Source organism: Canis aureus, chromosome 19 (assembly GCF_053574225.1).
Source record: "Canis aureus isolate CA01 chromosome 19, VMU_Caureus_v.1.0, whole genome shotgun sequence".
Taxonomy (NCBI): Eukaryota; Metazoa; Chordata; class Mammalia; order Carnivora; family Canidae; genus Canis; species Canis aureus.
This window is the reverse complement of record NC_135629.1, coordinates 40029403-40045531: the sequence shown is the minus strand read 5'-3', so window position 1 is coordinate 40045531 and position 16129 is coordinate 40029403. Positions and strand designations below refer to the sequence as shown.

At 54.9% G+C, this 16129-nt stretch overlaps 1 protein-coding gene across 8 annotated transcripts in view; it reads right to left on the bottom strand.

The window, feature by feature from the left end:
• Positions 1 to 16129, bottom strand: part of CACNA2D2 (calcium voltage-gated channel auxiliary subunit alpha2delta 2) — a 138301-nt gene that overhangs the window by 104997 nt on the left and 17175 nt on the right. For all 8 annotated transcript variants that reach the window (XM_077858777.1, XM_077858778.1, XM_077858779.1 and 5 more), the window contains exon 2: positions 7518 to 7599. In XM_077858777.1, the coding sequence (XP_077714903.1) occupies positions 7518 to 7599 (82 nt within the window). The remainder of the gene's footprint in view (positions 1 to 7517; positions 7600 to 16129) is intronic.

Sequence of the window (16129 nt, the reverse complement as noted above, 5' to 3'; positions counted from 1 at the left end):
AGAACTATCTTACTGCATGTGTGTGTCGGTGGAGGGGTGTGTGTGCGTGTGTGTGTGTGTGTTTGTGTCAGGGAAGGAGCGTGCAGCAAAGCCATGGGTTCTCAACTATAACCAGGCCTCTGAGATTGTCTTTTCTTTAAACTGAAGGACCCCAGGCCTGGTTGGCTCAGTTGAAGGAACATGTGACTCTTGATCTTGGGGTGGCAGACTCAAGCCCCAGGTTGGGTGTGGAGATTACTTAAACAAATAAACTTAAAAATAAGGAAACTGAGGGACCCTAGTCACAGAACCTTCCAGAGAAAGGAAGCTACCACCCTTAAGAACCCATGATCCTCAGCCTTGGGTTTAGCCACATCATTTTCTGACCCACTAACCTATCCCCAGTGCCAATACCTGGGGCCAGCCCTTCACTCCAAGCCCTGTAAGGTTTCTAAAGATGGCATGCTCAGTCAGTGCTAGGGACTGAGTTACCTGTGCCACCCCAAAATTCATGTTGAAACCTAATCCCAACATGACTGTATTTGGAGGTGGGCTCTATGGGAGGTAATTAGGTCATGAGGGCAGAGCCACTTGTGAAGGGGATTGGTGTCCTTATTAAGGACCCTAGAGAGCTCTTTCTACCGCCTTCTACCATATGAGGACATGGTGAGAAGACAGTTGTCTATGAACCATGAAGTGGGCCTTTGCCAGACACCAAACCTGTTGACCCCTTAATATTGGGCTTCTCAGCCTCCAGAACCATTAGGAAGAAATCCTGTTGTTTCTAAGCCACCCAGTCTATGGTATTCTGTTATAGAAGCTACAACGGACTCAGACGGCAGGGACAAGAAAACTGATTTCCAAATTCCTGGGTTAAGCTAAGCAAAAGGGACATCGTGGGCATCTGAACTTCCTCAAACTATGACTAATTCCTGGAAGGGCAAGGAGTTGATAGTGGAGCGGGGGCAAAGGTACCCCCACATTTATAGGGCTCTGTCTGTAGCCTTTCTTTGCCCCTGGTCCCTTGAGATCCTCTTGTCTCCCGTGAGGACAGAGGTGCTCAGCTGCCCATTTCACAAGTGGAGGCTGGGAGGGGCAGGACAACAAGTTCCAGGCCCCTCAGCGTGGGAAGGCCCAGCACTGCCATTCCTGCCACCCGACTCTTTCCACCACCTCCTGCCGGGGGGTTGCTGCCCATGGCACAGGTGCCAGATTCAAGTCCCAGTTCTGTCATATACCAGCTACGGGACCTCAGGCAGGTCTCACCTTAGGAATGCACAACTCTTTTCTCCTGTTCCAACCCAGTCCCCATCCTCTGGAGGTGACCTCAGCCATGGCACTGTGGTGACCTTGTGGCATAAACTGGAAGCTGGTGGTCCATCTGCCAGGCCTGTGCCACCAGCCATGGGTCTGCTAATCACACTCAGAGAGGCCTCTCCCGCAGACCTGTCCCCTCCACACCCACAACCTCTATAGGCACTGGGTAGCAGCTCTTCACTGAGGCTGTGCCAGAACTCCCAAAGCCTCCTACCAGGGCTCCCTGCTCTAGCCTCCCCCTGCAAGACTCCAGAGCAATGGGCTCTGAATTGGCCATGGAGGCAACCACCCACTCATGCTCCTCTGGGGACTTTCCTATCACTGCATCCTCCACCTGCTGTGAAGCTGTTCTGTCCTAACACACTCACATCCAGGGGAGTAGGAAAAGGAGAGGCCTGGGAGGGGATGGGGGCTGAGAGGGTCACGGGTACTGGCCCAGCCTTAGCAGCTCTGGAGGAGCCCTTGGGGTGCGGGAGGCTCCAGTAGCTGGTGCCCATGGAAGGCATGATCAACGTAAACCAGGGTCCCCAGGCAAAGTGTCTCGGGGCAGCCCTCCCCCTACACTGACCTCCCTGCACCCCTTCTCTGGTGGGAGGATGCGTGGAAGGGGTGTTGGAGACCCAAGCTAGTCAGCTGGCCCGCAGGCAGGAGCTCCTGCCACTGATGAAATGGCTTTTGAAAAGCTTCAAAAATGGAAGTTCCTCCTGTAGGCGACAACAGAGTGTGTGTGGGGAGGGGGCAAGTAGGACACACAGTCTCCCTGCCTCCTGGTCTCTTGTCTCCCCACCCAGTACTCAGGAGACAGCACTCCCAGACCTTATGTGGGGGAGGGGCAGAAGAGGCCACCCCAGGGCAGGTCTGGGAAGGGAAGGAGTGGGGAACAGATCGGGCTGGGGGGACAGAGAGGGGGTCCAGGCAGGCTTTGGCCGGGCTTCCCTGCATCTGCCTCTGTGTATCTAATTATGCTCAAGTGGCGGCCTCACCACGTTTCAGACGCCCTCCCAGGAGCCCCTCCTCAGCCCCATGCATCCCCGCTGGGTGCCGAGCAAGAGGACCATATGGAGGGAATAATAAGACAATTAACTTTCCATTAAAGAATAATATATGTGGGTTTTTAGAGAGGCGAGCGGCAGCAATCCCTACCCAGTAGCATATTTCACACCCGTGCCCCCCACCACCTCCACCCCCATGCACCCCACATCCTGATCATCTTCACCGGGAGAAAGGAGGGCACTGCTGGGCCTTACTGGGAGGTGGCTGGAGGAGGGGTAGGGGCTTTGGGAGGAACAAGAGCAGAGGCCCTAGGACTAAGGTTCTGAGGCTTCTGGGAGACTTACGGAGGGGTTTTGATAGGTCTGTCTGGGCTCCCTCACACCCTTCACCTGACTATGAGCACATCAGCCAGGACAGCTGTGCCGGTCTCTGGGCGGGTGTGTGTGTGTGTGTGTGTGTCCCAGTCCCTCTAGGGTTCTGAGCTTCTCTGGCACTCTTGAACACTGCTACTAACCGCATCTGAATGCCCAGATACCCAGAGAGGACCCTCCACAGATGGGGGCCAACCACAGCCTTGGCCAGTACCCCTGAGCCAGCATGTGAGAATGCATGAGTTGCAGGAATTGGCAGTACCAGCCAGGGGGGAGGGCTGGAGGGACAGTGGGAGGCCTGTTTCAAAGGAAATGTATGAAGGAACCCCTGTCCTTGCTTCCCTGAGTCCCTTAGGAAAGGGGCCCTTTATGTGGCCAGACTTTGGTCCTTGCCAGGAGCCTACTCCAGATGTGGCCCTCTGCAGATACTAATTACACATTCCCAGGGAGCATGAAGCAGACAGGGTACAGGGATGGCCAGGGGCAAACAAGATGGGCTGGGACTGGCACCATCACCCATTCAGCAGTGCCATTCCTGGCCACCTGGAGAAGTGAGGACACATGGGCGCCATCAGTCTGAATCATCATGGCTATCCAAAGGAGCACATCAGTGGGGAGGGGAGTAGGAGTTTTGGGGTTAAAGGTCTCTGAGACCTGGGTTTCCTGTTCTTTGTGGACACAGCTCAACAGCTGAAGGGAGGGGCTTCCTCGGGGTAGCTCCTCCAGACAGGCCTCAGACCTGCACCTCTGGCTTAGTACTTCTCCCCAATCCCACTACCACTTAAGACTGGCCTGTCGGGGCTCCAGGATGGGACTGTATGGTGGAGACAGTTGCTCAGGACCCTCGTTTTCCCATTTGTACATTAAGACCACAGGAGTAACCAGCAGCATGCAGCTGAGCTACAGTCATCATGGAACTGAGGCAGCCAGGGATGTTGACAGGGTTCTAAGCCATTTCTGCCCCAGTTGGAAGGTGAGGTAGGAGTGGTTGATGTCAATACAAAGGCTCCCAGAGCCCAGGCTTGGCTTGACACTTTCCAGAGAGTGGTCTGTGGACCCCAGACACGGTCATCCTAGGTCTCTGTTCCTAGCCCAGCTTCGGCCAGGAAGCCTCCTCTCACCCCAGAGAGATGATCTTCTTACATCCTTCTCTAGAGACCCTCCAAGGAAGGTGTTTCACCCAGGTCAGGAACCCATCTCCGGATGGTGGTGCACTTTTGAGCCACTGGTTCTTCCTTACGTCTGACTATAATCTCTCCTGCTTTGCTTTCCCACAAGGTCCCTAGAGTTGTTCTCCTTTTGCACTGGACACTCAGTCAGAAGTGAGGAGGTTCCTGGCTGTACCTGTCAGAGTGACCTGGGCTTCAGAGTTGGGAGACTGGCCATCTCCATATCTTCCCCCAAGCACCCCCAGGCACCTGATGAATTATTCATCCTGATCAGCCTCATTATGTAAATGAGCTCAGAGCCCAAGCATATGCTCTCTGCTCTTCACCTCCCCTCCCCCCAGGATGGGGACAATATGGTGCTGATGGGGGAGGGCAGAGAAGGAACTTGGAGATCTTGATCAGCCTCCAGGGGTTCTGGAGAGGGCACACTAAAACAGAGTCCACACTTCTGTGGCTTGTTCACATTAGGAGTAGGCCAAGGCATGGGGGGGAGTAGGGTACCCAGCGGGGACATGGCTCAGGGGCGTCTGGCTAAGCATGGGGGTGGGGATGGCACATGAGCACCAGGCCACAGTGGGAGCACCCACTATGTGCTGGCCCTGAACTCAGATGAGGAAACATGGTGGGGTCTTTGCAGACAGCCCACACACCCCACCTTGGTGTGCTATGGTTCCTAACCTATAAGTGGGCCCCAGTCTGTACCCAGCCACGTCCCCAAGGGGTTGTGCTCAGGAGGAGCAAAGTGCCAATGCAAGGAAAGTGCTCCCAAATGCCACTGCCTGCAGTTTCTGGACTCTTGTAGCTGCCAGCTCTTGCGGTGTCTAGCTTCTGGGAGGGGGACAGCCTCTAGGACTGGAGTAGGGGCAGAAGGCAGCCATGCAGGGGAAGAAGGCCAAGGGAACCCAGATGCCAGGACACCTTAACTGCAGGGTGTTTGGGGGGAGCATAGAGTCAGCTCAGGGAGCCTGGGGAGGCCACTGGGGGCTGAGGTTGGCAGCTTGGCAGAGCTGGTGCCAGGATCCCCAGGAGCATCAGCAGTTGGGTCAGGGCTGTGCTGCAAGCATTCTCCTGACTCAGAGCTGGACATAGGCTAGGTACACAGGCCCACTCATACGCATTTGAAGGAGAGCTGTGGTGACTCAGTCAGGTTTGGGGTGGATTGTGGGGGTGGGGAGGCTGGCTCCCTCCCACTCCCATGGGATTGTCCTTCTCTAGAACTCTACCTGCTTCTCTACCACCCACCCTCACCAGAGTGCCTGGTGCCAAGAAGCAGCCCCAGAGCTGTCAGCAGGAACTAAGAGACTGAGGAAGCAGGTGAGAAAAAACTGGAGCAGGACAGAGAGCCGCTGGAGAGCTGGCAGCCGGCAGCAGGCAGAGGATGCCAGGAGGAGCCAGCCGGGAACGCCAGGTCAGCACTTCTCTGCCTGCGGCCAGGCTGGCCACAGCCGCAACAAACATGGCCCCTACTCCAGCCCAGCTCCCCACTTCCCCAGCCTCACCCTGCCTCCCTTCCAAGAGGTGCAACCAGAGAAGGGGTAGCGCCCTAGAGTCAGGAGCCCTGGTCCAAGCCTCAGGTCTGGCGTAGCCAGCTGTATGACTCTTGGTATGGCTGGCCGGGTGGGGGCAGGATGTGCTCATTGATGAGAGTGTCTGGAATCACTCAACTCCCATCAGAAAGGAAGGGACCAACATGTCCTAGGAGGGAAAATGATCAAGGAAGGAAATTCAAATTTCCAGAAAAGGTGGTGTCTGTGTCAGTCCATCCACTGTTATTCTCACCACCTCATCCTCCAATCATACCTCCTAGCCACACCATAGACCAAGAGTGAGGATTACAGAGGGTCTAGGACTCGCCCAGAAGCACACAGTGGGGATGCTGAGCTAGCCTTCCATCTCTGCTTCTCACCAGCTAGGGAGCTCAATGGTTCACAGAATCAAATCTCACGCATGAAATGTGTGCATTATCTTCTCACTGGCAAACTTTCGTGGTCTGAGTTGCCCATGACCATAAAATAAGCAATGGCCTCAAGCTGAAAATTCAAAGCATGGAAGATTCTTGACTGGAGGTGTTTAGTTAACTGCTTATATGGGGTACATCTTAGGTTCCAACACAAAACTTGGAAAGGCACATGACACATATTCAGGGTACTATCCCTTCTTCATTAACCTACACGGCTACACTTGGCAGAGCCCACTTAGAACCTAGTCAGTGCCGGGTGCAATTCCTGAGCATAAATTGACTTCTGTTCCGGAACAGCTTTTCCTACAGTGCTTTCTCTGGAAAGCTCTGCTGGCCTCCAAGTACGGCTGAGTCATTGAGAGTTCACAGGAAGAGTGGGGTGGGGGTTACTGCAATTCAAGCCCAGCAATTACGGTGGAGGAGTTCAGAGAGACTGGGCCACTAGTCCAGTGCCAGCCCCACTTCCTGGGTACCTGCTCTAAGCTAAGGAGGAGGAAAGGACCGAGGAGAAAACCCCATGGTAGCTTCCCCACACGCACTGAGCCCAGTCCTGACCAAGAAGGATGTCACAAACAATGTCCAGACCCAGACTCTTGGCTGAACCACCGACAAGAAACTCTGTTTACTCTGCTGTTCCAGGACAACCATCGGCAGGTGAACCCTGTTATTTCCCTGCTTAGGTGTCCTGGCCCAAGCCTTCAGCAAGAGCTTCTTGAAGTCCCCATAGGTCCCTGGGAGTCCCACGCAAGCACTCCAAGAGCTCAGCTCTCCGAGCCTCTGCATTTCCACATAACGAGCGAAGGCTCAGGAACCTGACAGCGACACATTTTGCAGCCTTCTGGGGGTGACGGATGGCCTGCTCTTCACATCACTATTTCAAACATTAACATAATCTCCAAGGATGAATGTGGTTGCTCACGCCTAATCAATCACCCCCTCCTGCCCTGATCCCTCAACTCACCAAGCACAGGCTTTCAACCCGTCTCCTGCTACAGTGTCCTGTGTGGCCAGCGCAGCTCTCCACTGTTGTTCGGCCTGGACACCGCACTCATTGTGTGGACAGCCCCTCAGCCTCTGTGTGCAACCACATCCACTGCATGCTCCAAGGCCTGGCCTTTTGCCTCAGGCGCTACCACAAACACAGACCTCACCCACTTAAAAACCTGAGAGCCTGGCATGCCTGAGTGGCTCAGTCACTTGATTCCGGCTTAGGTCATGATTTCAGGGTCATGGGATCAAGCCCCATGTCAGGCTTTGTGCTCAGTGCAGAGTTGGCTTGTCCCTCTCCCACTGCTTAGAGATAGAGCACAAGTGAGCAGAGAGGCAGGCAGAGGCAGGTGGAGAAGCAGGCCCCCCTGCTGAGTAGAGAGCCCAATGCAGGGCTCGATCCCAGGACCCCAGGATCATGACCTGAACCAAAGGCAGACACTCAACCCACTGAGCCACCGAGGCATCCCAATAAATAAAATCTTTAAAAACAACAACAACAACAACAACAACAAAAACAAATCCTAAAACCCTGCAAGCCCAACACCCCGACAGCAGAGCTCATTGGATAGTGCTCAGTACCAGGAAGAGCAGGCTGTTTTTCTAGTTATTTCCTCAACTGCCCTGATGAGCCCAGCAGTATTCCACCACACCTAACCTCACTCCTTATCTTTGAAGCCCTTCTCCCATTCCCAGTCAGAAGAGGAACCCTGAGCAGAAAGCAAAGAGTACCACACTTACCTCACGGAGCTGCTGGACACCCCCAAAGATCCGCATCACGCCATCAATCTCTTGCTCCAGGCGTCGGGCCCAGTGCTGCATCCTGTGTGCAGAGAAGAGAGGTGTCAGGAGGGCCCCCCCACCCAGCACTGGCACAGCCCCACACCAAGTGACCTGGGGTGTGACCAGTAGCAACCACTCCTTCAGAACCCAATTTCCACTGGAGGAGAAACAAAGGCTAGGAGCCACAGTAAGCCTGTGATTGCCTTTGAAGCCTAGACCTGGTGGCCCAGGCTCTCCTCATGTACTGTTGGACAGACAGGGAGGAGAGCGGATTGTAGTTTAAATGCACTGAGGGAGTCTAGCAGCTCCAAGAAGCCTGCAGGGAGACTATTTCTCACCGTGAAGAGTCAGCCCTTGATGTTGCAGCTCTGAACATGGGGACTCTGGACACTAGGGAGGAGGGGAATATGAGTGAGCGATGTGGGGGCTGCTGGTTCTCAAAGCCTCTGGTCCTCGAGGCTCCATGAGGCCTGGAGTCCTGTGTCCAGCTAGAGTCACTGCTGTCACCACCAAGTCATTGTGTAGCCGGGGCAGGTTCCTGCCCTTGTGGGCCTCACCGGAGATGCGGACATGGAAAGCTTCTGGTGGAGGCAGCCCTCACCTTTCTGGCTCTCTAAAACACAGATGCTATGTGAAGCTCACTGCTGCATGCCGTGCATGAACTGTCCACCTGCAGGTCCAGTTCGGACCATCCTGACCCTTTCTGGGGGCCTGGGAAGCCCCATGAGTCGTTCACCTGAGCCACCAGCCTAAGTAGGCCTCCTTTACGCTGGCGTTACTCTGAACTCATTCGAACCCATCTGTGTCTCAGTTTCCTCCTCCAGAAAGTGGGGATAACTTGGGGCCACCTCATAGGGTATGAGAAGGAAAGGCGGTCAAGAGTGCTACACAGGGATACTTGTGAGTGGACAGGAGGGACAAGTGGCCTCATGGCCCAGTATTTCCAGCCCACACCCACGAACAGGAATGGCATTTGGGGAGAGGCTTGGTCCACCTTCTAACCTGTGATCCTTCCTTCAGGCAGTGCCAGATCAGGTGAGCAAAATCCTACCAGTCTTTGCCAAGAGCCTACCAGGGAGATGTTCTCCACACTTCCAGAGGTGTTCTCTGCTGTGACCAAGAGCCCCTGCCCTAATGCATCTGAAAAGGCGCCTCCACTTCCTCATCCCATCACACACAGAACGAGGCCATTCCAGGGAGGGCTCATAGGAGAGTTACCACAAAGATTTAAATGCACCATGGGTTAGGCATAGCCCATTGGGAAAGGTAGGGGTGGGTGATGCCAGCCCCCCAGTCTCTGGAGGAGTATCCCAGAACCCACAGGACCCAGGAGATGGCGCCTGCCCTGGGCGTGCTACCTGCCTTACCTTCCCCAGTGCCATGCGGGGCCAGGACTCTACTAGCTCTCTGGGTCAGAAGAGCCTGAGCCTCCACCCCAGCCCCCTGCCCCACATCCATCTTCAGGCCTGTGGCTGGGGGGCTGGGCCTGTGCCATTGTGTGTGCCTGGGTCGGTTGGCATGGGAACTTGGAGCGGGAGGCGGGCGGATCACTAATTGCAATTTGCCAAGCTGAATGTCAGGACCATGATGGAAAAAAAAAAATCAAACATCAAAAGAAATAGGTATTAGCTTCAGCATGTTGCTGGCTAAGCCACAGCCTGATGCCCACCTCCACTCCCGGGCACAGGGAAAAAGCTAACCCCAAGCTCAGGAGGAGGCAAGGCTGCAGACCAGGCTACAAAGGGCAATCAGGCCCCAGCTGCTAGCCAGGGGAGGGCAAAGCCCAGCAGAGAATGGAAAGCCTGCTTGGCCCCTGCTCCTATGCACCAGGTGCTGATCGCTTGGCCTTAGCTGTGGGTGGACGGGGGGCAGGTGGCTGTTTTGTGCTCCTGAGACAGAGCCCAGGGCGGCCAATGTTGAGATGGCTTGCTGCACAGTCCTGCGTCCAGCTAGATACAAAAATGGGTGAGGTCAAGGAGCTGATCTCCAAAGGGAACCATTAACTCTGCTCTGCCCCTGCCCTCAGCCACTCATTGGTTTATGGGACGAATGCCAATCATAATCCTTTATGGGACTAATATGTACAAGGGCACCCATTATGCATATGGAGTGGTGCCAGCGTGCCACTTGCTCTCTTGCTTCAATCCTCACAAAGCTGTAAACATCATCATTCCCAATTTACAGATCAGGAAACTGAGGCACGGGGGCTTTACGTGACCAGCCAAAGGTTACCCACCTAAGAAGTGGTGAACACAGAACTTGATACACAGACGTGCTAGAGTCAGCAAGAGCCAAGCAAAAGGGTGTACTTCCTCCCAGCTCTGCAGCTAGTACTGTCACTTTGAGAACTTGAAATCGGCCATCGTGGGAATATTTATACCACAGAAATCGGCAAATGTTACAAATCACAGTTTTTTCCCCCTGGAGAGGGAATTGTAAACATTTACTAGCACACCACTGATTCAGCCCCAGGCTGTTGACTCTTTTCTACTGTATCTATAGGTCTCTGGTTCTAGAATTTCACAGATAACTAAAAGAAAATTAATTGGAAGAACAGACATGGATGCCAAGTTTTTATTTTGTTCAGACAACACATTATTATTATTATAATCACCATCATTTCATCTAAAAAGGCTATTTCAACACTAAAAGAATTTTAGAAGAGCCAAATCTCAGGATAAAGTCCAATTCTTTCCAAGACACACACACTCTTTCCTTCCCTCCCTCCCTGCTACTCTCTCTCACACTCATACACACACACACACACACACACACACACACACACACTCACATGGTTTCCCCACTTCTTCCCCCAGACTCAGCAGCTCTAGACTCTGCTGTAGGCCACAGGGACAGTCCGCCCATGACACAGCAGGACACACACATCCTCCTGGAACCTGGGGATGGCCCTAGCCCTTGGTCTAGCACCTGCCTGATGGACAGACCCCCAGACCCTAGCTGCACTGAGCATCAAAACAATGCCAGGGAAAACAAGTTGCTCTGATAATTCACCTAAACCAAACCCAATTAGGAAGGCAATTATGTGTGCCCCAGTATTAAGAAGAACATGATAGATAAATCATTTCACTATCATAGAGATGAGATTCTGTGGGCTCCAGGGTTTGGCTGGTGTACAGACCTAGCTACAAGGTGTGACACCAGGCACATTGGGTCAGAGGCAAGCTGACAGAATCTTGCCTGGGCTCCCATCAGCCTGGCTCCAGGTGCCACGCCTCCCTATCAGACAGTGTTGCCCAGGGGTCACCCTCCCAATAGGGTAGACACACCTGCTGGTTCCCTCCATCCCTGTGATTTTCCATGCTCTTCATCGAGATGACACTGTTTCTCTATAAGTGTCTCTGAGTGCCAAATTAGCAAGACAGGAGGAGAAAGAGTGTCTGGGAGGAAGCACATGCAGCCAGGGGCTGCAGCCCTTGGGATGACTGGTATGGGCAGGAGAGGCTGAGGACAGACCCTTGTGTCTGTGTGTCCTCTATGTGCCTGAATACAGGGAGGTGCAGCTGCCAGGCCCCCATTACGCAAAGGCCCCTGGCAAGGATGGCTGAGGGGCCACCTACTCACAGAGAAGCCAGACCTGTCCTTCCTGCTCTATCAGCTCCCTGACCCCATCCATCCAGGGTTCAGCAACTTCTGGGAGGCCTCAGGCCCAGGAGGCTGTGTGACCTTGACTCAGGGAGTCCAGCTCCCTTCAAATCTCAGTATTCCTATCTGTAAATGGGGGGAATGACTGGCTGAAAGCTTCAATGGCCAAATCCTCATGGCAGCCTCAATGCATAGTTACCAGGGACTCCTGGGGACTACAAGAACACCCAACAGAGTGGCCCAGGGCTTAGGAAATCTCCCATGAATGCCCACACTTGGGAAGAGGGGTGCGGGGGGAGGGAGTGTGGAAAGAATTCCCCCAAAGCCTGAGAGAGGCAGGGAGTGGGCACAGGGCAGAGAGCACTCATCCTGGGCCTGCCAGTTGGAGGGCAGCCCAGTGGGAAGAAGAACCAAGGTGCTGCAAGACACCAGGCCTTGCTCTCCAGGGCACGCTTCAGAACCTAGAAGGGTGTGTGAGAGAAGAGGCCTTGTCACTCTCAGGCAAGGGTGTGGGCTCATCTGCGTGTAGGCCGAGGACCCCTTCAGCAGGCGGACCCACAGAGAGCCCAGCTTGAACCTGGGGAGGCCAGCTGTGCAGGCTCCCCCAGAGGGGAGCAGCAGGGCAGGAGAATGGGGCAGGAAAAGGGGGGGAGGGGGAGAGGAGAGAGGGAAAGAGCCTGCGTGCAGATGCCGCAGGACAGATTAAACTGTTGCCAGTTGTTAATTTTATACACGAAGTTGTTGATCAGAATGTGATTTAATTGTACAGTATAATCCAGGCTTTTGAAATAAATTATGCAGAAAACTCATCTATAATTAAACAAATCAAAAACCCAGAGACAGGTGACACTGCAGGTTTCCCCTCAGAGGGCATGGGTGGGTGTGGGCATCTGGACCCTGCAGAAGGGCAAGAAGGGAAGGAGGCAGGCTTTGTTCCAGAGCAGACAGGGGCAGACCCAGGGAGGCCGAGGCCTCAGGACTACCAATCTCTGCCTCTGCTGGCCTCTTCACCACTATGGAGGCATTTTGCCATCAAAGCCCTGCTGCAGGATGCCTCCACCAGGCAGACTGCCTGGATAAACCTGGTTCCACTGGGGACCTATAAGCAATCTGCTGTCCTCCCACTAGCTTAGCAGAGCAGCCATCGTGACAGGGCAGGTGGGCGGGTAGGTGGGGGGCAGGGTGCAAGGGTGGGACTGCAGGTGAGGCAGGAGGGGTGGATGGGCTGGGGCAGGTGAGGGCCATGAAGGCCACTTGCTGCTAAGGGCATGCAAACCAAACCTGGCAGTGATGGCAGCCCACAGGTCTCCTACTTCTCTTGTGACAGGCTGGCCAATTATTCTCCCAGCGCTGGGGGAGGCAACGATTTAAAATAAATTGTTATTTAATTATTCTGATTATATTTCAGCTGGCCTGCCACCTCCCACCTCGGCGCCTTCACAGTCTTCTAAAGGGGAAAGAAGAAAAGATAGGGCAGGAGAAGGGTGGTGAGGGAGAGACAGACAGAGAGACACAGACATGAAGAGAGCCCCAGAGAGTGGGCTAGAGGGCCTGTATCAGGCTGAGCCCAGCCTGGGGGAAGATGACTGGTGAGTGGGCCTGGAGAGGGCACTAGTCCCCCAACAGCTACCCCAAGCTCAGAGAGCACATGTGGCCCCTAGACCATGGGCACATGGCAAATGGCAGGAGGCTCAAGGCCGCACCCCAGGATTGTGGCATCTCCACAGCCACCTCCACCAGGGAGTCCTCCCTGACTGCTCGGGTGGATGACTGAGTGCCAGGATCAGCCCTGGCTCTTTTGAGGCCTTGAACCAGACGTGTCCTGTTAGGCCCCAGTTTTTCCATCTGGAAAATGGCAATAAAGCTCACCACTTGTCTATCTCTCACAACCCTTAGAAGAGGCAGGTGGAAATCACAGCCCTATGGAAGGGACATCAGCAGTGCTGCCTGCCCCACACACTCATGTGCACAGACCCACAGTCCAATCTTCTTCCTCAGACCTGCAGCTCATTAAGTGTGGGGTGGCCTTGCCTTTTCCTTAGACTGAAGCCTCCAGTTGGGCTGCAGCACCCCCCTGCACTGCCTCAGAGACCCTGACAACAGGGGCAACCCCTCAGGAAGGCCAGGGCCTCCTGTGATAGGAGCATCCTTCCCTTGTCCACTCAGGAGAGAAGATGCTTGGGCCTCAGCGTCTTTTGGGGCTCAAAGCCCGGGGTATCACTCTGGACCCTGATCTGATTACAGTCTCCTGAGGACAGCAGAGGGGCAAAAGTCTAGCCAAGGTCATCTGCTCCTGAGAGGCCAATTGGGTCCAGGCACTCCTGGCCAAGGACATGAGAGTGCCTACAGAGGTAGAGGCCAGCCAGCACAGTTTGTGGGGAGCATGCTGGCTCAGCTGATTCAGGGTGGAATGAGGCTCCCCAGCTAGCTGCCCACCCCTTCAGCATGTAAACTGAGGCACAGGACTCAAAGGAACCGAAACCGGCCCATCCTCAACTGATTTGGGATTCAGCTAAAGAAAGCCCTATAGTGTGAGCAACATGGTACCCAAACCTTCCCCCAAGTCATCCCTCCCTAGCCCCCAAGCCCCCATTCCACATACACAGAGACAAAGGCAGTCCACTTATCACAAGAGATCCTCAGGGACCCTGGGGAGCTGGGGAGGAGCTGATGCTGCCGAAGCTCGAATTAGTCCAAATCCATTGGCCTCGACTATGTGTGTCTTGGGACCCTGCCCAAATACTGCTCCTTAATGAGGTTATTAATTACGGGCTGTCCCTTCCCTATCTTTCCCCGGGAAGACGCTTTTCCTTCTAGTTGGCTCTCGGCTAGGAGGCAGCGGTGGCAGAGAGACTGTGCCTCCCCCCTCAGACTAACAGTGAAGAATCATCCAGCTTTAATTAGGGCGCTGGGTCCAGCCCAGTATTTACTCCTAACAGCCTGATGAGGGGAGGACAGGAGAAGACCCAGAGCCGGGAGCAGCATGGCCCAGGGCTGGGAGAACCAGGCAGCCCACCTGGCCCAGAGAGGGATGGACTCACACAGCAAATGGTCACAGACCTCAGCCTCATTCCACAGAATGCAGGATTAGGGTCCACAGGGGCCCCAGCAGTCAGGAAGGACCCACAGATGCGGCAGGCCTCAGCCAGGGACGTGGGGGCGGGGCTCCCCAGTAGTATGGAGGGTCACTTGAATTTGACTTCTGTTTCTGTCATGGTTAGCTGTGTGACCTTGGTAACGTGCTCTCATTTAGAAAGTGAGGTGGTTGTCATCACCCACAGCCACAGGGTTCCTGAGCAGCCCCCCAGCAGGACGCCCCTCATCATGCCTGGTCTGAGGTTTCCAGCAGTGGGGAGGAGGCCCTAAGGGGGACTGCTCCAGCTTCCATGGAAGCAGCCCTTGCAGTACTATCAGAGTGGCTGGAGAAGTCGCCAAGGGGCAGGGGAGGAGTGGGGCTCCAGGCCAGAGCTCAGGTTGGAGGGTGGGGAGGGGCCCTAGAGCCGTCTTTCCCTCAGCCATTGTGTACCAGCCATAGCACTGTGCTTGGCCTCTCCAGATCTCTGTTTCTCTCTCTTTGCCCAAAGAGGGGTGGCCTGAACCCTCCACAGGCCATGTAGGGATTCATTTCCCAAGGGCTGTAATTGGGGTCTTCCTTCCCCTGTGAGTTGGGCGTTGCAGCGGTGACTGAGACTAGGGCTCACACTGCACTGCCTCAATTCATCTTCGTGGCTGTCAAACCCTCATCCCTACTCTTCAGAGGAGAACACTGAGGCACAGAGCAATTGAGTGATGAGGTCAAGGTCACACAGCTAATGAATGCCCATCAGGATGACACATACCTCTCCTCTGGGTCCTGGTCTCAAATGCCCGGTTGCTGGGTGCCAGGGCCATTGGGATGTCCAATAGGTCTCTAGAACTGAATGGATCCAAAACTGAGACCCTGACTTCCCTCTGGATCCACATTCTCCCTTCTCTCCCTCACTGGCCACCGCCTCTGGCTCAGCTGACAGCAGGTCCCACTGCTTAGCCCAAGGTCTCAGGGTGACCCGGAACCTGCTTTCTCTCTATCAGCAAGTCCTGTCGGCTCCACCTGCACAAAGTATCCAAATCTGCCTACTGCCTGCCACCTCTCTGGCCCACAGCCTGCCCTGGGCCACTACCATCTTCCCCCAGCACACGTGCCGTCACCAGCTTCTGCCCTCACCCCCACTGCCCCTAGTCTGTTCACATCCACATGCAGCCAGAGTGTCCTGTTGGAATGGTGTCCTTCCTCTGTCAACACCATGCTGCAGCTCCAGGCCACCACAGGAAAGGTAAAGTCCATCCAGCGGCTCTGCTCCCAATGGCATTCTTGCCCTTGCTCCTCAGGCCACACTGGCCTCCTCACTGGGGCTTAAATACACTCCTGTACTCTATGCACAGGTCTTCGCACATGCTGTTCCCTCCGCCTGGATTGGCCTTTCCTCAGAAGTCTAGAAGGGCCCTCTCTCACCACTTCCAGGTCTCTGCACACACATCACTGGCTTGGTAATCCACTCCCCCACCCCACTTTAAGTAGGCCTCCCACGCAGCAACTGATCCCCCCGTGCACCGTGGGGTTACTCTTTTAGCTAGCATTCTAGTAGACCTCCTCTCTTTTTGTCTACTGTCCGCGTCCAACCTGGTCTATGAGAGCCAAGAGAGGAGCCTCCTGCTCTCTGGCCTGGAAGAACGGGCCATGTGCTGAGTGGCTGCACCTCCCCAGAGTCGGAGTGGCCTCCCCACCACCCTGCCCTAGCTTGCGCGTGGCCGGCATAGGAGCAGGCAGGTGGGTTGGGCAGCAGAAGACTGCAGAGGGGCTGGCAGTGCTGCAGCTGCCCCAGGGCTGGCCCAGGAGGCCCTCCCTATCCCTGGCTCCTCTCCGTATGAATTATTAAAGCTCATTTATGATGGGCCTGCCTAGGCCTGTGGCTTCTGTGCATAATTCA